The sequence below is a fragment of the Bos grunniens genome, chromosome 6, assembly GCF_055505025.1.
Source record: "Bos grunniens cultivar Pamir isolate PY7600 chromosome 6, Bosgru_T2T1.0, whole genome shotgun sequence".
NCBI classification, from domain to species: Eukaryota; Metazoa; Chordata; class Mammalia; order Artiodactyla; family Bovidae; genus Bos; species Bos grunniens.
Window position 1 is genome coordinate 24,514,881 of NC_141170.1, and position 24,000 is coordinate 24,538,880.

At 41.3% G+C, this 24,000-nt stretch overlaps 1 protein-coding gene across 2 annotated transcripts in view; it reads right to left on the reverse strand.

Annotated features, from left to right (window-relative positions):
* FRAS1 (Fraser extracellular matrix complex subunit 1) overlaps positions 1 to 24,000 on the reverse strand; it is a 534,425-nt gene that overhangs the window by 116,226 nt on the left and 394,199 nt on the right. For both annotated transcript variants that reach the window (XR_015165261.1, XM_086405184.1), the window contains exons 32-35: positions 22,791 to 22,907; positions 14,388 to 14,502; positions 11,956 to 12,093; positions 9,378 to 9,410 (exon numbers count right to left, since the gene is read on the reverse strand). Coding sequence is in view for 1 of the 2 variants with exons in the window: in XM_086405184.1 (XP_086261310.1) it covers positions 9,378 to 9,410; positions 11,956 to 12,093; positions 14,388 to 14,502; positions 22,791 to 22,907 (403 nt within the window). In the remaining variant the exon portion in view is untranslated. The remainder of the gene's footprint in view (positions 1 to 9,377; positions 9,411 to 11,955; positions 12,094 to 14,387; positions 14,503 to 22,790; positions 22,908 to 24,000) is intronic.

Here is a 24,000-nt window from a genome sequence, read left to right on the forward strand (position 1 = left end):
TTTCTCCTGGACTTGGTAACAAGTCAGTGAGAATTTGACCTCTACTTCAGCCAAGTAAAGCATCACTTGAAAGTGAAGTCGCTCAGTCGTGTCCGACTCTTTGCGACCCCATGGACTGTAGCCTACCAGGCTCCTCTGTCCATGGGATTTTCCAGGCAAGAGTACTGGAGTGGATTGCCATTTCCTTCTCCAGGGGATCTTCCCAAACCAGGGATTGAACCTGGGTCTCCCGCATTGTAGACAGACGCTTTACCGTCTGAGCCACCAGGGACGTTCTAAAGCATCACTTATTGACTCCTGCTAATAAGTACATACAGGTTTTAGATTTGTCTTTTCCTTTAGAACACAACTAAAAGATATGGTTGGATTTTACAAGGTCTGTTCCATGTCCTTAGAGAAGTCCAGAAAGAGCCCTCCTGAAGGACAGACGATATTATCCCTGGGAGAATGACGGTTTTATGACTGTGGTCGTTTGGTCAAATGTCAAAGTTCTTACATCTGCTTCTTTGAGTTCAGTCTTTCATGCTCTCTGGATGGTCAGAGATAGGGATCAATGATTCTTCTTTTTTTTTCTTAATGTTTCCTCTATTTTTCTTTAGATTTTTATGTGGACCATTTTTTAAAAGTATTTACTGAATTTGTTACTATATTGCTTCTGATTTATGTTCTGGTGTTTTGGCCATACGGGATCTTAGTTCCCTGACCAGGGATTGAACCCTCACCTCTTGCACTGGAAGGTGAAGTCCTAAACATTGGACCACCAGGGAAGCCCTGGGACCAATGACTCTTAATTTTGGGGAGCTTGAGGACAAGTGAACCAACTTTTCCATAAATTTCAGTGGATTCTGGATTCTCTGAAGTGCTTGGAATCTAAGTTAAGAAGGCCTTTTGTTAAATAAAAATAAATAATTGCAAAATACAATTTTTTAATGTTTTACATTGATTTTTTTTGAAGTGAGGAGCACCTTTGGGAGCCTTCACCATCCTTACCCTACAGAAGAGGAGGAAAGACCAAAAACTTAAACAGCTTTGGTCATATCACTCAACTATCCGTGTGACCAAGGTATATCCTTGCCTCTATAAGTAAAGGGAGGAAAGTTATTTTTTAGTACAAATTTGTGAATGCTTGGTCGCTCAGTCACGTCTGACTCTTTGTGACCCTATGAACTATAGCCCACTAGCTCCTCTGTCCATAGGATTTCTCAAGGAAGAACACTGGAGTTCATTGCCATTTCCTCCTCCAAGGGGATTCTCCCGACCCAGGGATCGAACCCACGTCTCTTGCGTCTCCTGCATTGGCAGGCAGATTCCTTACCACCAAGCCATGTGGAAAGTCTAATACAAATCACATAACAACAAAATATACCATGATGGTGCAGGGCTTAGCAAGCAAATGTAAGAAATTACAATCAAAATGTTAATTGCATGTCTAACCCTCTCTTTAAGCAACATTTTTGATTTCTCTGAGAAATAGTCAAATTGTTTCTTGTCTCATACTTTTTAGATTGGCTCTTTCACCAAAAGTCTACACAAAAAATCTGCACACAGATGGTTCCAGCATCTTTATTCATAATGGCCCAAACTTAGAAGCACTCAAAATGTCCTTTAGCAGGGGAATGGATAAATAAACTATGGTACAGCTAGACAATGGAATATCACTCAACACTAAAATAAATGAGCTACCAAGCTATGAAAAGACATGGAGGAATCTTAAATGCATATTGCTCACTGAAAGAAGCCAGTCTAAAAAGTATGAATTCAACTATATGATATTCTGAAAAGGGTAAAACCATGGAAGGCAATAAAAAGAATAGTGTTTGCGAAAGGTGGGAAGTAGGGGTTGCAGGATGGGCACAGGCAAAGCACAGAAAAATTTTCGGGCATTACAGTATCAACTCTGTATGATACAGTGATGGATAAATGCCATACATAGGTCTAAACCCATAGGATGCAAAATAACAAGAGTGAACTCTAGAGTAAACTCAACTTTGGGTGATTATGTGTCAGTGCTGATTTATCCTTGGTGAAAAGTGTACCATTCTAGTGACTGATACTGACAACTGGAGAGGCTAAGCTATGCATGTGCTGGCGTAGGGGGCACAGGGAAAATGTCTGTACCTTCCTTTCAATTTTGTTGTAAACCCAAAACTGCTCTAAAAAAAAATTTGTCTAAAATAAAAATTTTTTAAAATCACTGAACAGTAAAATAAAGGAACCTCAGGCAGAAACAAGATAAATTAATTTAAGGTCAGCCCAAGGTCTATTTTCTTTACTCTGTATAATAGGTTCATGGATCATTTAACTTAAAGTCTTGGGGAAGTTAATAGTTAACCCCTTCACCTATTCAAGCTTTCAGATTAGTATTGAGGCTTAAAATCTAAACTGGCACACTACCATGATACTTGTTTGTTTTTCATGATCAGAACACATACAGACCAGACTAAACACAGAAAAGTCAGAAACTTATATTACACTCCTGGTTGTGCTGTTTACCAAGTATAGACACATGGGCAGATAACTACTATAATGATCCTTAGTTTTCTCAGCTTTAAAATGCTAAAATAAAACCTATATTTACAATATTGCTGTAAGGCTTAAATACAAGTAATACTGCAAATTGTTTAATAATCAAGAAGTCTAGAAATGAGCCGACAATGGGCTCTTTTCAACAATGACACAATAATAGAAAAAGAGATAAAAGGTGTCCAAATCAGAATAAAAGAAAATTGTCAGTATTTGCAGATGAAATATTATATATAGAAAACCTTAAAGACTTCACCAAAAAACTGAGAGAACGAATAAATTCAGTAAAGTTGCAGGATACAAAATCAATACACAAAAACTGGTTGCATTCTGTACACTAATAACAAACCATTAGAAAGGGAAATTAGGAAAATAACCTCGTTAGAGTTGTATCAAAAAATTAAACATGTAGGGATAAATTTATTAAAGGAAGTGAAAGACCTGTAATATGAAAACTATATGACACCAGTGAAAGAAACTGAAGACACAAATACGTGGGAAGATATTTCTGACCATGAATTAGAAGAATTAATATTCAGCAATACGTGGACCATAAAATTCCAGATGTTCAAGCTGGTCTTAGAAAAGGCAGAGGAACCAGAGATCAAATTGCCAACATCATCGAAAAAGCAAGGGAGTTCCAGAAAAACATCTATTTCTGCTTTATTGACTATGCCAAAGCTTTTGACTGTGTGGATCACAATCAACTGTGGAAAATTCTGCAAGAGATGGGAATACCAGACCACCTGATCTGCCTCTTGAGAAACCTGTATGCAGGTCAGGAAGCAACAGTTAGAACTGGACATGGAACAACACACTGGTTCCAAATAGGAAAAGGAGTACGTCAAGGCTGTATATTGTCACCCTGCTTATTTAACTTCTATGCAGAGTACATCATGAGAAATGCTGGGCTGGAAGAAGCACAAGCTGGAATCAAGATTGCTGGGAGAAATATCAATAACTGCAGCTCTATGCAGATGACACCACCCTTACGGCAGAAAGTGAAGAGGAACTAAAAAGCCTCTTGATGAAAGTGAAAGAGGAGAGTGAAAAAGTTGGCTTAAAGCTCAACATTCAGAAAACGAAGATCATGGCATCCGGTCCCATCACTTCATGGCAAATAGATGGGGAAACAGTGGAAACAGTGTCAGACTTTATTTTTCTGGGCTCTAAAATCACTGCAGATGGTGATTGCGGCCTTGAAATTAAAAGATGCTTAGTCCTTGGAAGGAAAGTTATGACCAACCTAGATAGCATGTTCAAAAGCGGAGACATGACTTTGCCAACAAAGGTCTGTCTAGTCAAGGCTATAGTTTTTCCAGTAGTCACGTATGGATGTGAGAGTTGGACTGTGAAGAAAGCTGAGTGCTGAAGAATTGATGCTTTTGAATGGTGGTGTTGGAGAAGACTCTTGAGAGTCCCTTGGACTGCAAGGAGATCCAACCAGTCCATTCTAAAGGAGATCAGTCCTGGGTGTTCTTTGGAAGGAATGATGCTAAAGCTGAAACTCCAGTACTTTGGCCACCTCATGCAAAGAGTTGAGTCATTGGAAAAGACCCTGATGCTGGGAGGGATTGGGGACAGGAGAAGAAGGGGACGACAGAGGATGAGATGGCTGGATGGCATCACTGCCTTGACGGACGTGAGTCTGAGTGAACTCCGGGAGTTGGTGATGGACAGGAAGGCCTGGCATGCTGCAATTCATGGGGTCGCAAAGAGTCGGACACAACTGAACTGAACTGAATATTGTCAAAAAGTGGTTCCCCTTGAGGGTCTTCATACGTTTTGCTTTGAGGTTGCAAAAAGTCAGACATAATTTAGAAATTGAACAACAACAACAATATGGTGATTATAATCATTAATAATAACATTTGGCATAGTTGAAAGTTGCTAAGAGAATAAAGTTTTTATCACAGGAAAAACATTTACTAACTTTACATGGTGACAGATGCTAACTAGACTTATTGTGGTGGTCATTTCACAGTATACATAAATATCACTCATTATGTTGTACACCTGAAATGTTATACATTAACTATATGTTTTACATTCATACATATACATCAATTAAATCTCAAAAAATAATAAAAAGTAAAAAAAAAAATGATGGAAGACTAAATTTACCGTTGCTTCAAGTGTGATTTTTTAGCCTTTAAAGAACAAATGAATATCTGAGAATTTTAGGGAGATGACATTCTCTCTCACCAACATTTAGCCCTACATGAACTGTAATAGGACGTGTGGATGGTTGACTCTAACAAAATAGTCAATCCCAAGGAAACAGCAATGTATCAATGCCAGTTATGGTCAATCACCTCACTCTAGATCTATATTAGAAAGCGTGTCTCTATTTCACATCAGCATAGATGCCAGCTCTGCTTCTGTTTTTGCTTATTGGCACTCAGCTTCTATCACACTTTGAACTAAAACTAGGATGCTGAGATCTTTCACACACAGCTATCACAACTCACTCTCTGGGTCACAACACTTTTGCTTCCAGTAGCAAAGCATTCAATGAAAGGCTCTATTTTAGACTATGAAAAGTGAAAATGTTATTCACTCATTATTTCCAACTCCTTTAGATCCCCTGGACTATAGCCCACCAGGCTCCTCTGTCCATGGAATTCTTTAGGCAAGAATACTGGAGTATGTAGCCATTTCCTTCTCCAGGGGATCTTCCTGATCCAGAGATCAAACCAGGGTTTCCTGCATTGCAGACATATTCTTTACCATCTGAGCCACCAGGAAAGCTCATTCATTCATTAGCTGAGCATCATGTAGGGATGATTATAGGCATGCTTCAGAGATATTTCAGATTTGGTTCCAGATGACTGCAATAAAGTGAATGCTATAATAAAGCAAGTCACACGAATTTTTTGGCTTCCTAGTTTGTATAAAAATTATGTTTACACTACATTGTAGTCTAATAAGTGTGCCATAGCATTATGTTAAGCATTATGCATGTACATTAAAAAATAATGTACATATCTTAATTAGAAAAATAATTTATTGCGAAATACGCTAGCCATCATCTAAGCCTCCAGTGAATTATAATATTTTTTGCTGGTGGAGGACTTTGAATCAATGTTGATGGCTGCTGACTGATCATGGTGGTGGTTGCTCATGGTTGGGATTGTGGTGGCAATTTCTTAAAATAAGACAATGAAGTTCGCTGTACTGATTGAGTCTTCCTTTTGCAAAAATTTCTCTGTAGCACACAATGCTGTTTGACAGCATCTTATCCACAGAATATCTTGCAAAATTGGAGTCAGTCTTCTCAAACCCTAATGCTGCTTTATCAACTAAGCTTTTTGTAATATTCTAAATCCTTTGTTGTCATTTCAGTAATCTTTGCAGCATCTTCAATAGGAGTACATTTAATCTCAAGTGACCACTTTCTTTGCTAATCCATAAGAAACAATTGGAATGAAGATTGCTGGGAGAAATATCAATAATCTCAGATATGCAGATGACACCACCTTTATGGCAGAAAGTGAAGAACTAAAAAGCCTCTTGATGAAAATGAAAGAGGAGAGTGAAAAAGTTGGCTTAAAGCTCAACATTCAGAAAACTAAGATTATGGCATCCGATCCCATCACTTCATGGCAAACAGATGGAGAAATAGTGGAAACAGTGGCAGACTTTATTTTTTTTGGCTCCAAAATCACTGTAGATGGTGACTAGAGCCATGAAATTAAGACACTTACTCCTTGGAAAGAAAGTTATGACCAACCTAGGCAGCAGATTAAAAAGCAGAGACATTACTTTGCCAACAAAGGTCCATCTAGTCAAGGTTATGGTTTTTCCAATAGTTATGTATGGATGTGAGAGTTGGATTATAAAGAAAGCTGAGTGCCAAAGAATTGATGCTTTTGAACTGTGGTGTTGGAAAAGACTCTTGAGAGTCCCTTGGACTGCAAGGAGATCCAACCAATCCATCCTAAAGGAGATCATGGGTCCTGATTATTCACTGGAAGGACTGATGTTGAAGCTGAAACTCCAATACTTTGGCCACCTGATGCGAAGAGCTGACTCATTTGAAAAGACCCTGATGCTGGGAAAGATAGAAGGTGAGAGGAGAAGGGGACAACAGAAGATAAGATGGTTGGATGCATCACCGACTCAATGGACAGGAGTTTGAGTAAACTCTGGGAATTGGTGATGGACAGGGAGGCCTGGCGTGCTGCAGTCCACGGGGTTGCAAAGAGTTGGACACAACTGAATGACTGAACTGAACTGAAGAAACAACTCATTCTTATAAGTTTTATCATGAGATAGCAGCATTCAGACATGTCTGACACTCCACTTCTGATTTTAGTTCTCTTGTTATTTCCATATCTGCAGTTACTTCCTCCACTAAAGTCTCAACCCCCTGAAAGTCATTCAAGAAGGTTGGAATGAACTTTCTTCAAACACCTGTAAATGTTGATATTTTGACCTCTTCCTACAAATGAATGTTCTTAATGACATCTAGAATGGTGAATCCCTTCCAGAAGGTTGTCAATATATTTTGCCCAGATCCATCACAGGAATCCCTATCTATGTTAACCATAGCATCACAAATTGTATATGTTACATGATAAGACTGGAAAGTCAAAATTACTCCTCGATCTATGGGTTGCAGAATGGATGCTATGCTAACAGGTGTGAACACAACATTAATCTCATTGTACATCTCCATCAGAGCTCTTGGGCACCAGATATACTGTCAATAAGAAGCAATATTTTGAAACAAATCATTTATCCCCAAGTAGTAGATCTCAAGACTGAGCTTAAAATATTCAGCAAGCCATGTTGTACACAGATTTGCTGTCATCCAGGCTTTGTTGTTCCATATATAGAGCACAGATGGAGTAGGTTCAATACCTAATTCTTAAGGGCCCTAGGAGTTTTGGAATGGTAAATAAGCATTGGTTTCAATTTAAAGTCACCAGCTGTATTAGCCTTTAACAATACAGCCTGTCCTTTGAAGCCAGGGACTGACTTCTCCTCTATAGCTATTAAAGTCCTAGATAGCATCTTCTAGCGCAAGGCTGTTTCACCCACACTGAAAATTTGTTCTTTAGTGTCACCACCTTCATGAGTTAGCCAAGCTAGATCTTCTGGACAACTTGCTGCAGCTTTTATATCAGCACTTGTAGCTTTACCTTGTACTTTCATGTTATTAAGATGGCTTCTTTCCTTAATCCCATGAATCAACCTCTGCTAGCTTCAAACTTTTCTTCTGTAGCTTCTCACCTCTCTTAGCTTTCACAGAATTGAGAGTTAGGATCTTGTACTGGATTAAACTTTAGCTTAAGGGAATGTTGTGGCTGGTTTAATCTTCTACCTATCAGCATTCCTATCAGCAACAAGGCTGCTTTGCTTTCTTATCATTTGTGTGTTCATTGGAGTAGCACTTTTAATTTCCTTCAAGAACTTTTCTGTCGCATTCACAACTTGGCTGTTTGGCACAAGAGACCTAGTTTTTAGCCTATTTTAGCTTTTGACATTCTTTCCTTACTAAGCTTAATTATTTCTAGTTTTTAATTTAAAGTGAGAGATGTGTGACTCTTTCTTTCACTTGAACACTTAGAGGTCATTGTAGGGTTATTAATTGGTTTAACTTCAATATTGTTGGGTCTCAGGAAATATGGAGGCCCCAAGAGAAGGAGAGCCATGCAGGAATGGCCGGTTGGTGTGACAGACAGAACACAGACAACATTTATTAAGCTTACTGTCTTATATCAGCAAGTTCCTGGTGTCCCCAAAACAATCACAATATTAACATCAAAGATCACCCATCACAGATCACCCATCACAGATCACCATAACAAATACAGTAATAATGAAAAAGTTTGAAATGTTACAAGAATGATCAAAATGTAATAGAGACAGGAAGTAAGAAATGCTTCTAGAAAAATGGCACTGAAAAACTTGTTCTATGCTGGGGTGCCACAAACCTTCAATTTATAAAAAATGCAATATCTGTGAAGCACAAAAAAGTGCAATAAAGTGAGGCAGGCATGTATGTGCCAATCACTATTTTGGGAACTCTATGCATGAGTGCTGGAGAAGGCAATGGCACCCCACTCCAGTACTCTTGCCTGGAAAATCCCATGGATGGAGGAGCCTGGTGGGCTGCAGTCCATGGGGTCACCAAGAGTTGGACACGACTGAACGACTTCGATTTCACTTTTCACTTTCATGCATTGGAGAAGGAAATGGCAACCCACTCCAGTGCTCTTGCCTGGAGAATCCCAGGGACGGGGGAGCCTGGTGGGCTGCCGTCTATGGGGTCGCACAGAGTCGGACACAACTGAAGGGACTTAGCAGCAGCAGCAGCAGCAGCATGTGTGCGTGCTAAGTCACTTCAGTCATGTCCGACTCTGTGCAACCCTATGAACTGTAGCCTGCCAGGCTCCTCTGTCCATGGAATTCTCCAGACAAGAATACTGGAGTGGGTTTTCATGCCCTCCTCCAGGGTTTGGAAGCTCTACACATATATAATTATTATTTATTATCCCCATTGATGGATAAGACATGGAGGCACAGAAAGGTTAAGAAACTTTCATAAAGCAGGCTGAACCTGAGACAGACTGGATTCAAAGTCTGAGATCTTAACCATTATTACTTCTTTTTAATAAATAATCGAACAAGTTGAAATTGGGCTTAAAGAACACTAATCTTTCGTATCCTTGGTGGAGATTTTCCCTGTAAATATGAAGTTGAGCTATCACTATCTAACTAGCATGTGATTATTTTAGAAGAAACTTGTGTTATGTAACTTTTAAATAGCTCTTAGAAAATAGCTAAAGTAACAATGAAGAGAGCAAAAAGAAGGTTTTTTAAAAGACTGTGATTAAAATTTTTACCTGTGAAGTGGAATTTCACCGATTCTGGGAGACCTGAGAGAACAGAAGACAGAAAATCATTATATTGAACATCCGGGGGCCAGAAATGGATGGAAAAAGTAAAATATATTAGGAGAGAAGTTAGAAAAATAAATTATCATGGTTTAAGGGGGGCTTCTCTGATGGATCAAACGGCAAAAAATCTGTCTGCAACCTGGGTTCAATCCCTGGGTCAGTAAGATCCCCTAGGGAATGGATACCCACTCCAGTGTTCTTGCCTCATGGACAGAGGAACCTGGTGAGCTACGGTCCATGGGGTTTAAGGAAAGAGCACCAGATTGTTTGCTAACATTATGTTGAATTTAATGATGCCAATACTAATTTTATGTAACAAAAAGAACCACAGAGTGGAATAATTTTATATCACAGCAGTTAGAGTGATTTATAATAGATTCATTCAGGTCCCATTTTACCAGTACATAAAATCCTACAAATCAGTAAATGTGGGTAATGTCATATATCACTGACAAGGCTTGCTGGTGGGTCAGTTTCACTGTAGAATTGAGTGATGCCTGGGACATTGATCTACACACTGTAACAGCGTGAGAGATTTATCTCGTGGCATTTATCCCATAGATTATACAGGATACAACTCTGCTCTCCCTAAAAAGGCCCCAGAAACACAGGTGAATATAGTGGATTCAGAAATAACTTCAACCCAGGCTGACATGTTGTCTTTTTCTCTAATCCCTGGATAACCTGAGTTTCTTATAAAAAGTAGGTCTTATAAAGTTGGGGTTAGAGGATCATGAAACATTTTCACTGGCTGAGAGGTATCTAGGTAGGAAACATGGGGATTAGAGAAGGAAATGGCAACCCACTCCAGTATTTTTGCCTGGGAAAATCCCACGGACAGAGGAGTCTGGCGGGTTACAGTCCATGGGGTTGCGAGGAGTCGGACATGACTTAGTGACTAAACACACACACAAACACTGAGAATACTTCTTAGAGAAGAGGTTTATCCCAGTGCTTAGGGATTTTCAATCTGAGTTAATTATCTTCTGGACAATTGCATCTATATAAATAATGGCAAATATTACTTTAAAACTTTGCCATACTATAAAACATAACTCTGAAACTATTCAACCCGTGTTCAACTCACCATTAGAAATCACCAACTGTTCTGCATGATTCAAGCTACTATACAAAAATAATTCTTTATATTAATTGTGTTGAAAGTGTGAAAGTGTTAGTTGCTCAGTCATGTCCTACTCTTTGCGACCCCATGGCCTGTAGCTCAACAGGCTCCCCGTCCATGAGATTTCCCAGGCAAGAATACTGGAGTAGGTTGCCATGCTCTCTTCTAGGGGATCTCCCCGACCCAGAGATTGAACCCTGGTGTCCCACATTGCACGCAGATGCTTTACCTCTGAGCCACAAAGGACATAGCATCTTAAAGATCATAAAGAAACAGGCTTCAAGATTTTTAGAGGCATTCCAAAGCAGAGAAGTGTCAAGGCTGACCAAAAGTTCATCTGGGCTTTTCCGTAAGATGGTGTGGAAAAATCTGAATGAATTTCTTGGCCATCCCAGTATCTGGGGCAAGAGACTTAAAAACTTGGCAGCTTTGAATACTCTCGGTCAAAGGGAGACATAAGGGGGTGGCAAGGATTAAGGCTGTCTTGACTTAATGGAAGGGCATACACTTGCTTGAATTAGAAATGGGAGTTATTCTCTTGGCCAACTTTTTCTTTTTTTAAAAGGTATTTTTTGTCAAATCCTGGTTTTAATCCCAAAAGGTGCCTGCATGGGATCCTTCTCACTAGATTCCTCTCACACATGCCCATCTGCCATGGCCTCCTCTTCAAATCCTCTCTCTTCATTGCAGTCAAAGAGTTCCTTATGAAAAGCCAGCCCCCTGTATCTTAAAACCTCCACCAGGTTCTTCTTGTTCTTGGGACAGAGCTCCATGTCTCTGCAGGCTCACAGGGCCCCTGCCCTCTCTCTTCTCATCCAGGTTCATCCCCACTCTGCTCAACCCTCCACATTCCAGACACAAAGACTTTTTTCAGTCCCCAGAAAGTCACATTCTCTCTCTCCCAGGGCCTCTGCACAGGGCTGCATGTCCTTTCCAGAATGTTCTCCCAAAGATCCCAACACACACTCAGCCTAGTTAGCTCCTACTCACCCCTCCACCATCAAGACCTCCCTGAGGCAGCCTCCAGTGTACCCTTAGTCTAGGTCAGACTTGCTACATCCAGTTCCTTATCTTTAGCCTGCATATCTTAGCCTTCCGAATCTTTTATCTCAGCCTGCGACTGAACATCCCTTACTGAGGGATGAACTTTCTTCCTTATTTTTAGAGCACTTATCTCAGCCTGCAATTAAACCTCCCTTAGAATATTTCTCAAATTTTGTCTCTATACCTAGATCCCCAAACTTGCCAAGATGCCTTTTTTTGCTCACCACTAGCTCTCCAAGGCCTCATTCAGGCCCGGCCATTTAGGAGACACAAAATAAAGATTTATCGGAAGTATGCCATGAAGCTCCACAGAGAGCAGTTTGGGCACCTCAAAATAGAGGGGAATAAAAGCATTACCAGCAAAGGAGAAGGCCCTGATCTCCTGGAGGTGGGGGGCTGCAGTGGGAGGACGGTACATGATGTTGCCCTGGTTAACGTCTTCCTGGGAGAAATACTGGATGGGAGAGTGAGGCTGGTCCCTGTGTTCGATGATGCCTGGAAAGAAAGAGAGTCTGCATGAGCATCAACAGTAATTCTGAAGGCTGACAATGATTAGAGACATAAAGCTGCCTTTCCCACTGGTGGAAATCATCCTTCAGGAACAATTGCTCTCGGGTTGTTCTTGGCATACTATTCCCTGGTTATTCAAGAAAGGGGTAAATCTGAAACCCAAATACTCTTGCCTAGGATTCGTTGCAGGCTTCCCGGGTAGCTCAGCTGGTAAAGAAATCGCCTGCAATGCAGGAGACGCTGGTTCAATTCCTGGGTTGGGAATTCCCCTGGAGAAGGGACAGGCTACCCACTCTGGTATTCTTGGGCTTCCCTGGTGGCTCAGATGGTAAAGAATTTGTCTACAATGCGGGAGACCTGGGTTCGACACCTGGGTTGGGAAGATCCCCTGGAGGAATGGCAACCCACTCCAGTATTCTTGCTTGGAGAATCCCAGTGGATAGAGGAGCCTGGTGGGCTACAGTCGATGGGGTCACAAAGAGTTGAGCACAACTGAGAGACTAAGCACAGCACAGCACAGGATTCATTGCTCACAAACAATAGTAAGATGCAAACTACTGCCCTCTAATGTAGCTTAGACCAGGGAGATCCTCACAAGTCATAGACAATGAACGGTAATTATGAGATTCTCTCAATTAAATTCAAGTTCAAAGGTGAAAGTCGCTCCAAAATGGCACAAACTCCTGGTGAGGCTGTAAAGACTTTTTTTCAACCCACTTTCTTTCCTTCAGAAACTCCATAGTCTCTGTGATGATTTCTGGCAACAATAACGTGGATCTTGATTATTCAAAGAACTGGATTACCTTTAAGTTACAAATGTCTTAGGGGCTGAAGATATGCCTGTGGTTTCTAAATTTCACAGGTACAGAACTGATGGGCTTCCCTGGTGGTTCAGCTGGTAAAGAATCTACCTGCAATGTGGGAGACCTAGGTTTGATCCCTGTGTTGGGAAGATCCCCTTGGAGAAGGGGATGGCTAACCCACTCCAGTATTCTGGCCTGGAGAATTCATCTGGGTGACCGATAACGCTACTGTAAATATATTTGTTTTTTTTTTGAAGCTCACAGGGTATTAATATGTAGGAGCACTATGTAAACTTAAAGAAGTCATAAACAGTATTTATTCCCTTGGTTAAAAAGAAAGAGGAGGAGTAACTTATCCACCTGAGGGAAAACTGAGTTTGTGTGGGTCAGCCCCCCCGGGTTGTCTGGCAGAGCTCCTTGTTCTTTGTGGTTGTTCGGTGTTAAGTTGTGTCTGACTTTGCAACCCTATGGACTGCAGCACCAGGCTCCTCTGTCCTCCACTATCTCCTGGAATTTGTTCAAATTCATGCTCATTGAGTCGCTGATGCTCTCATCTCTGATGATGATGATCTCATCCTCTGCCGCCCTCTTCTTTTGCCTTCAGTCTTTCCCAGCTTCAGGGTCTTTTCCAATGAGTAGACTCTGCATCGGGTACCCAAAGTACTTGAGCATCAGCTTCAGCATCAGTCCTTCCAATGAACATTCAGGGTTGCTTTCCTTTAGGATGGACTGGTTGGATCTCCTTGCAGTCCAAGGGACTCTCAAAAGTCTTCTTCAGCACCACAGGTTGAAAGCATCAGTTCTTTGGTGCTCAGCTTTCTTTGCGGTCCAACTGTCACTTCCGTATGCGACTAGTGGAAAAACCACAGCTTTGACTATGTGGACCTTTGTCAGTAAAGTGATACCTCTGCTTTTTAGTACACTGTTTAGGTTTGTCATAGATTTTCTTCCAAGGAACAAGCGTCTTTTAATTTCATGGTTGCAGTCACCATCTGCAGTGATTTGGGAGCCCAAGAAAATAAAGTCTGTCACTGTTTCCATTGTTTCCCCATCTATTTGCCATGAAGTGATGGGACTGTATACCATGATCTTAGTTTGTCCTTAGCACATGCTGACTCTGTTCCACTCTCTCTCATGAGAGCCTCACCAAGGCAGGCTCTGTCGCTACAGGTGTGCTTAGATCTGTCCAGCTGTGCCTGCACATGGGGGTGGGAGGGAAGCTCAAAGAGTGATGAAGTTATTTGCACACTGTGCTCTCCAGTACCGCTCTGTCAGTACCAAAGCTGACACATTCATCTCCACCTGTCCGACCATAGTGTCTCCCTCTCAACTGGCTCTAAACTCAGAGGTGATGAATAACTGTTACTCCTTAAATCCTCAACAAGTAGAAGAAGACAGAATTCCAGCGCTTTGAGGGCTGGTCAACAATAGAAGACAAAGAGCATCACTCAAAAGATCGCTTACTGCCTGTCTTACCTTGATTTGGATGCAGCGGTAGAGTGATGTTGTATATTAGCTTTCTGCTTGGCCTCTCAGAGTTTACGAAGGAGAGAGAATGAGGCTGAATCACAGTCAGGCCATCTTCCCGAGCCTACACAAAATTTGAGAGGGAAGAAGAAAAAAATGGCATGATGAAAACAAAAGCCAGAGGCAAAAACAAAACCCATTAAAAAAAAAACAACAACTTTTTCTGGGTTTTTTAATTCGTCACAGAGAGCAAAATTTTCTCTGAGAGTTCAAAAGAAGGATTGGTTCTCCCACATTGCAGACTTGTCCCTGCCTTAAGCATCTCACGGGGTTACAGAGCTCTCTTCGGGTCTTGCACCTGACCCTTCTCTCCCCTGCCCTTGGCCTCCTGGGTTTATGCCCGCACATGCTGTGGGAGTCCCAGTATGATCACTTATTCCTGGTTAGAGCTCACAGTGGTACATGTTTGGAAATAAACTATCACAGTTGGTGATTCTACTGTTCACAGCTGGATCCTTACAGCTCTATTCCTCTAATTTAATGGGCTAAGATGGTATCTGGTGAGAATTTCTCCCAACCCCCCAGCTTGCTGACGGGAACTGTGATGCATTCTTTTCTTTAACTTTGATGGTTTCCAATGGCTAAAGATGAACTTGCCTCAAATGCCAAAGAAGCTCACCATTGGAGTTCAGAGGTTTAAGAGCTACGTGTTTATTAAAGCTTATAGAAATAGTATTTCCCTTTGTCTCCATTGTACTGTTCTAAAGAACCAGATATTGCTTTCCACTTCTAGCTTTCAGGACCCAATGAAGGAGTCAAGTGAAATTAATTGGAAAGTCAATGTGTGTATAGCTCTCACTATCCATTCGCCTGTGTGGGTTCACAACCCATTAACAGTGACAACATTAAAAAAGACAGAGAGATTCAGAATTCCATGACCAGGCTTAACAGAGATTTGGGAACAGCAGCAGAAACGTACTGGAGAGGAATTGAAAAGGAGAGTGAACATGGGCCCTTTGCCTAGGTCACATATTGATACTAAAACAGAACAAAAATATCTGGTTCATCACAGGCTCTTTCTAATTGACCCCTGAAGGGTTAGAGTTTGACATGCTCTCCTGCTCTTTCTTACTGTTCATAGACTCACTGGAAAAGACCTTGATGCTGGGAAAGATTGAGGGAGAGAGGAGAAGGGGACAATACAGAATGAGATGGTGGATGGCAACACCGTCAGTTTGGGCAAACTCCAGGAGATCGTGAAGGACAGAGAAGCCTGATGTGCTGCAGTCCATGGGGTCACAGAGTTGAACATGACTGAGCGACTGAACAACAAACTGCTCTTCCAAGCTCTGCTACTTTCAGAAGGAATTTCCCATCTAGGAAAGGAATAAGAAGGGCTCAGGAAGTCTCATGGAGGAGGGCATGGTGTTCTTCCTTTTAACCATGAAAAGACTGAAGGTTCCAGTTATTTTGTAATTGTCCCTAAGCCATACTTGTCCTGGGGAGAGGCAGCACTTGCAGGCTAGGACAACCCCTCTAGTACAGAGTCATATTTCAAGTCGTTGCTCAGGTCTGGAATGTAATGAGCAAGAAAAATCAGAATTGCAAATAGCAGCTGGTCTCTCTAAAATAAAACGGGGAAGGGCAACACAAGAAAAACACATACCCTATGCAAGATGTTTACAGCCCATGCATGTGTGCACACATCTGTAAACACATACACATGTAGGCACAGATACGTGGACAAAAAGTGTAGGCTGAGCACACTGTTCAATACCGTTTGCCAACTTTTACTCTCAAAACCATCAGAATAACTGAACATTCTCAAGGTATTATGGGATATTTTTGAAAATCTAGATGTCCCTAAAACAATAAAGTGATAGGAAAAGAGAATTACTATGAACACAGAATAATGGAAAAGAGAAATGCATTATAGCCAAGAAAGCAGACATTTTATTACAGAATTTATTGATATAATTTCTTTACTAACAGAAATAGACACTAAGTAGAAAAAGCAAGGACTTGATTCTCTCAAGAAAGCAATATTGAGGTGGAGGTACATCAAAGCATAATCAATTTTAATATTGGCTATTTGGAATGTTCAATATTTATCAATGAAACAGTAAGAAATATGAGATTAAATTTCATGGAAATCATTATAGAAGACACTTTTCTATTAAACTATCTGTCAGCATAAGAAGATTACAGAATAATGGCTTTCATAATACCCATATTACCTCTGAATACATCCAGAGTCCAATCACTTCTCCCCACGACATTGCCACCACCCTGCGGGGAGCTAGATCCCACACCTGGCCTCCCACCATGGCCTCCCACCTGCTCTCTCTCTCTCTCCTCAAGAGTCTACTTCCACACAGCCGCCAGTGGATGCCTTTAAAAAGGCCATTAGGCCTCTGCTCAACACCCTGCAATGGCTCTCCATGTTACTTAGAATAAAGTTAAGTCCCTCCAGTGGTCTGTGTGGCTGGATACAATCTGTTCCCCTAATCTACATCGCCCTCCACCCCATTAACTTTGCACATCTGCATTCATGCAGATTCTTCTTGCTTTGTACTCACTTTAATCCGGCCAGACTGATTTCCTTGCTGTTTATCTAAGCATGCTCCTAGCCTGATGCCTCTAAATGCATGGTTCCCTGGGTCAGGAATCCCCTTTCCTAAGGGATTTGCACAGCTCTCTCTCTTCCTCATCTCCTGCAAATCCTTCTTTAAATGTCATTGTCCTGACAACTTTTTACAACCTAGGTCTTCCCTGCTACATTTCCAATCCTCTTGACTCTGATCTACTTTTACTTTTATAATAATGCTTCTCCTTAACATGCTACATGAGAGTTATTTATTTTGTTTATAACTTATTGTCTATTCATTTAAACTCCATGAGAACACGGTTTTAGTTTGTTCATGGATCTCAAGCACCGAGTGTACAGTACATGGGAGTGCTTGATAAAAATTAACATAATGTTGTAAATCAACTATATTTCAATAAAAAAAGAATACAGTCTGTATTATGTGATCACTCAATCTCCAATGTCTTCCACAGAATTTGGCATAAATTAGGGGCCCAAAAGTGTTTGTGATTGAATAACTGAATGAATGGAGAGGTAGACGCTTACCCTTAAACACATACATGAATATACCATATATGAATTTAGCATATGCATTCATAATGTGTCTACCAAATATGTACAAAACTTGTGTGGCTAGGTGAACCCAAATCGCTGAATTGAGAATGCACTTTCGTCACAGATTAGTTTGTATGTCCTACAGTAATGGCCCTAATTAACGTCAAAAGAAATATAAACCATGTATATTTTAAGAAATGAAACGATAGCCTGATCACATTTTTTAGACTAATTACATTTAGTAGATCACATTTAGTAGACATTTAGTAGCCTGATCACATTTAGTAGACTAATCTCTGTGATACACTAAATTACACAGGATAGACCTAACTTGAGACTCTCAAGGTTAAGTGTGTTTAAAAGTTGTTAGAGGTTCCCAGCCACAGAGCGAGAGTGACGCCATCTTCATGGCTCCTGGCCCATTTATTTTCCTTCTAAACTCAAAATAACACTGCATTAGCATTTGGCAAGAAATGTGTATGCACATTTTTCTTTACACTTTAGAGAAAATTCTGATCCAAGTTCCTCTAGTCAGAATGATGAATTATAGACTTTCTAGTGTTGCTGAATTATGATTTCTTTAAATTATGGTTTATGGTGGAAATGCCAATACCAGCTATTCATTAAATACTTTCTGTTTCCCCTTTTATGTCTATGTCACGTCCCAGACCCATAATTTCTAAAACTCTACCTGCTATCTTTGTTGCGATTCAGGGCTGCTGCACCACTTTGGAGTGTAATTATGTGGACGCTAACTAAAATGTGGCTCTCTGATGATTCATTGACAAGGACTTCGTGCTTGTGGCTCTGTCTAGAAGAGGGGTTCTGGCATTACATGTCCTGTAGATATAGGGTTATGGTGGAATTGCTAATTGTCTCAACTAAGCTTCATGCACTAATTTAGCTGTCACCTTGCTTCAAACTTTTCCATGTGTCCACACTCCTTCCTGCACAAAGCCCCTCTGTGATCCAGCTCACAGACCTCCACACCCCTAGTCTCCTCCACCTCTCTGATGTCCCCAGTCCTACTGAACTGCTGGCAATTTTCCCAACAATCATATTGTCTCTCTCCTCTGGGTCTTCATATGTGTTCCTTCTATGCTTGGTGATGCCCTTTGCCCTCACCTCTCAAATCTTTCCAACCTGCTCCCCCATCCCCAGTCTTTTTGAATATTTGCTACTTGTCTTTCTGGAGTCAGCATAGACATCACTTTTACCAGGAAACTTTTATAATAGAAGTGAAAGTTGCTCAGTCATGCCTGACTCTTTGCGACCCCATGGACTGTATCAGATCAGATCAGATCAGTCGCTCAGTCGTGTCTGACTCTTTGTGACCCCATGAATCGCAGCACGCCAGGCCTCCCTGTCCATCACCAACTCCCAGAGTTCACTCAGACTCACGTCCATTGAGTCAGTGATGCCATCCAGCCATCTCATCCTCTGTCGTCCCCTTCTCCTCCTGCCCCCAATCCCACCCAGCATCAGAGTCTTTTCCAATGAGTCAACTCTTTGCATGAGGTGGCCAAAGTACTGGAGTTTCAGCTTGAGCATCATTCCTTCCAAAGAAATCCCAGGACTGATCTCCTTCAGAATGGACTGGTTGGATCTCCTTGCAGTCCAAGGGACTCTCAAGAGTCTTCTTCAACACCACAGTTCAAAAGCATCAATTCTTTGGCGCTCAGCCTTCTTCACAGTCCAACTCTCACATCCATACATGACCACAGGAAAAACCACAGCCTTGACTAGAAGAACCTTTGTTGGCAAAGTAATGTCTCTGCTTTTTAATATGCTATCTAGGTTGGTCACAACTTTCCTTCCAAGGAGTAAGCGTCTTTTAATTTCATGGCTGCAGTCACCATCTGCAGTGATGTTGGAGCCCAGAAAAATAAAGTCTGACACTGCTTCCACTGTTTCCCCATCTATTTCCCATGAAGTGATGGGACCGGATGCCATGATCTTCGTTTTCTGAATGTTGAGCTTTAAGCCAACTTTTTCACTCTCCACTTTCACTTTCATCAAGAGGCTTTTGAGTTCCTCTTCACTTTCTGCCATAAGGGTGGTGTCATCTGCATGTCTGAGGTTATTGATATTTCTCCCGGCAATCTTGATTCCAGCTTGTGTTTCTTCCAGTCCAGCATTTCTCATGATGTACTCTGCATAGAAGTTAAATAAGCAGGGTGACAATATACAGCCTTGACGTACTCCTTTTCCTATTTGGAACCAGTCTGTTGTTCCATGTCCAGTTCTAACTGTTGCTTCCTGACCTGCATACAAATTTCTCAAGAGGCAGATCAGGTGGTCTGGTATTCCCATCTCTTTCAGAATTTTCCACAGTTTATTGTGATCCACACAGTCAAAGGCTTTGGCATAGTCAATAAAGCAGAAATAGATGTTTTTCTGGAACTCTCTTGCTTTTTCCATGATCCAGCGGATGTTGGCAATTTGATCTCTGGTTCCTCTGCCTTTTCTAAAACCAGCTTGAACATCAGGAAGTTCACAGTTCACATATTGCTGAAGCCTGGCTTGGAGAATTTTGAGCATTACTTTACTAGCATGTGAGATGAGTGCAATTTGTGCGGTAGTTTGAGCATTCTTTCGCATTGCCTTTCTTTGGGATTGAAATAAAAACTGACTTTTTCCAGTCCTGTGGCCACTGCTGAGTTTTCCAAATTTGCTGGCATATTGAGTGCAGCACCTTCACAGCATCATCTTTCAGGATTTGGAATAGCTCAACTGGAATTCCATCACCTCCATTAGCTTTGTTCGTAGTGATGCTTTCTAAGGCCCACTTGACTTCACATTCCAGGATGTCTGGCTCTAGGTGAGTGATCACACCATCGTGATTATCTGGGTCGTGAAGATCTTTTTTGTACAGTTCTTCTGTGTATTCTTGCCATCTCTTCTTAATATCTTCTGCTTCTGTTAGGTCCATACCATTTCTGTCCTTTATCGAGCCCATCTTTGCATGAAATGTTCCTTTGGTATCTCTGATTTTCTTGAAGAGATCTTTAGTCTTTCCCATTCTGTTGTTTTCCTCTATTTCTTTGCATTGATTGCTGAAGAAGGCTTTCTTATCTCTTCTTGTTATTCTTTGGAATTCTGCATTCAGATGTTTATATCTTTCCTTTTCTCCTTTGCTTTTAGCTTCTCTTCTTTTCACAGCTATTTGTAAGGCCTCCCCAGAAAGCCATTTTGCTTTTTTGCATTTCTTTTCCATGGGGATGGTCTTGATCCCTGTCTCCTGTACAATGTCACGAACCTCATTCCATAGTTCATCAGGCACTCTATCTACAGATGTAGGCCCTTAAATGTATTTCTCACTTCTACTGTATAATCATAAGGGGTTTGATTTAGGTCATATCTGAATGGTCTAGTGGTTTTCCCTACTTTCTTCAATTTAAGTCTGAATTTGGCAATAAGGAGCTCATGGTCTGTGCCACAGTCAGCTCCTGGTCTTGTTTTTGCTGATTGTATAGAGCTTCTCCATCTTTGGCTGCAAAGAATATAATCAATCTGATTTTGTTGTTGACCATCTGGTGATGTCCATGTATAGAGTCTTCTCTTGTGTTGTTGGAAGAGGGTGTTTGCTATGACCAGTGCATTTTCTTGGCAAAACTCTATTAGTCTTTGCCCTGCTTCATTCCGTATTCCAAGGCCAAATTTGCCTGTTACTCCAGGTGTTTCTTGACTTCCTACTTTTGCATTCCAGTCCCCTATAATGAAAAGGACATCTTTTTTGGGTGTTAGTTCTAAAAGGTCTTGTAGGTCTTCATAGAACCATTCAGCTTCAGCTTCTTCAGCATTACTGGTTGGGGCATAGACTTGGATTTCTGTGATATTGAATGGTTTGCCTTGGAAACGAACAGAGATCATTCTATCGTTTTTGAGATTGCATCCAAGTACTGCATTTTGGACTCTTTTGTTGACCATGATGGCTACTCCATTCTTCTGAGGGATTCCTGCCCGCAGTAGTAGATATAATGGTCATCTGAGTTAAATTCACCGATTCCAATCCATTTCAGTTAGTTGATTCCTAGAATGTCGACATTCACTCTTGCCATCTCTTGTTTGACCACTTCCAATTTGCCTTGATTCATGGACCTGACATTCCAGGTTCCTATGCAATATTGCTGCTTACAGCATTGGACCTGGACTGTATAGTCCATGGAATTCTCCAAGCCAGAATACTGGAGCGGGTAGCCTTTCCCGTCTCCAAGAGGTCTTCCCAACCCAGGGATCGAACCCAGGTCTCCTGCATTGCAGGTGGATTCTTTACCAGCTGAGCCACAAGGGAACCCCAAGAATACTGGAGTGGTAGCCTATCCCTTCTCCAGGAGATCTACCTGACACAGGAATCAAACTGCGGCCTCCTGCATTAAAGGCGGATTCTTTATGAACTAAGCTATCAGGGAGACCCTGATGAGCCTTGATATTTCTTTTATAATAGAAAACTACTAACAGGACTTTTAAAACAAAGAACAGTTTCTCCAGCTAGGTAGAGCTCTAAACTGGCTAAACATTTATACCCAAACAGCAATCATCAAATGGATATAAACCTGAAAATCCATTCAGGTATTCAGTGAGTACCTAGTGGCTCAGTGGTAAAGAATCTGCCTGACAATTCAGGAGATGCGGGTTTGATCCCCGGGTAGGGAAGATCCCCTGGAGAAGGAAATGGCAACCTACCCCCGAATTCTTGCTGTATAATCCCATGGACAGAGGAGCCTGTTGGGCTACCATCCAAGGGATTACAAAGAGTTGGGCATGACTTAGCAATTGAACAACACCACTCAGGGAGTGGGCCCATGATTGGGATGCTGCAAAAAGTTTAGCAGCAATGGATGGGAGGTTAGGGTAGATTTCATCTAATCTTCCTTTCACTCTGGTAATTTTAATTGCTTTTTCAAATCAATGAGAAATGTGTTCACAGGGCTGGCATGCCTTGGTGACCGCAGAGTCTGTGTTCCAAGATAGGCATTAAGTCAAATCTCATCCAGGTGGCACTAGTGGTAAAAGCAAACTCGCTTGCCAACGCAGGAGACCTAAGAGACGCAGGTTCAATCCCTGGGTCAGGAAGATCCCCTGGAGGAGGGCATGGCAACCCACTCCAGTGTCCTTGCTTAGAGAATCCCATGGACAGAGGAGCCTGGCAGGCTACCGTTCATAGAGTCACAAAGAGTTGGACACGACTGAAATGACTTAGCACGCACGTAGGTAGCATCAGCCCATCTCCTCCAAGCAAAAACCATGAGCCCTCCCACCCAACTCACTGTCATGTGGAGAGAAGATCCTGGAAAGTGTTGGGGTGTTTCCAGAGCGTGAGGTAAGATGGCAATGTTGAACAGGCGGCTCTCCAGAGGGGCGTGGGCCTCTGTGGCGCTGGACACCTGCAAAGAGATGGCATGCTGGTGAGACTCTGATGGGCAGAGTAGTTTGCCCGTGTTTACTTTTTCCCTTTCGAACCATTTGTCTTTGAATTCTATATGCTCCTGCATTACAATCTTTGTTCTGCTCTTCATATTTTAAGATTCATTTAAAATAAACATTTTAGGCAATTCTGAAGTTGCAGGAAAGTATAAATATGGAATAAAAACCATGAAGAATTTCACTACTGATAAATAGTAATGAATATACCATTGCATTTCAATTTAATCTTTTTGCTATGCATATGTGAATCTTTATATATAAGTATATATTCTAAATATTTACTTAATATTATGGTATTTTGCTATATCATTAAACATTCTTGAAAACATAATTTTGATAGCTATAAAATGTCTCATTATGAACATATACAACACATTACATAAGTGATGTTTATTCCACTTTAATCTTTACCCAGTGCAGATATCTACAATTAGATTATAAATGCTAAATCCCAGCCTCATCACTGCAAGGCAAGATTAAAAGCATTTACAGTTAGGGTAGTGGTCACAAGATCAATTTCCTCCTGTTTCAAACATACTGAAAAATGATGGTTTGCCCATGCAGTCTCTCCCCTTCCTCAGTGCTACTTAGCCACTCCCTTAAATGTGCCTTCTTTCTTTATTCCTTGTGCTTGTTAGAAGAATTGGTCAGGCCCAAGTGGCCATGTGGAATTGCATTCAGGTGGCGCTGGTGGTAAAGAACCTGCCTGCCAATGTGGGAGACATAAGACTAGGTTCGATCCCTGGGTGGGGAAGATCCGCTAGAAGAGGAAATGGCAACCCAGTCCAGTATTCTTGCTTGGAAAATCCCATGGACACAGGAGCCTGATGGGTTACAGTCCATGGGGTCGCAAAGAGTCGGACACAACTGAAGCGAATGAGCATACACGCACATGTATGAGAAGGGGCAGGGTTTTGTAAATCCTGAGAAAAAGGCAGAACAGCAGCCCTTTCTCTATGTCTTCTAAAATTACATCCTACAGGAAAGCTTACTTCTCTGCAGAGCTCAAGTTGCAGAATATCTACATGTTTCCAATAAGACATCTCATAGTGT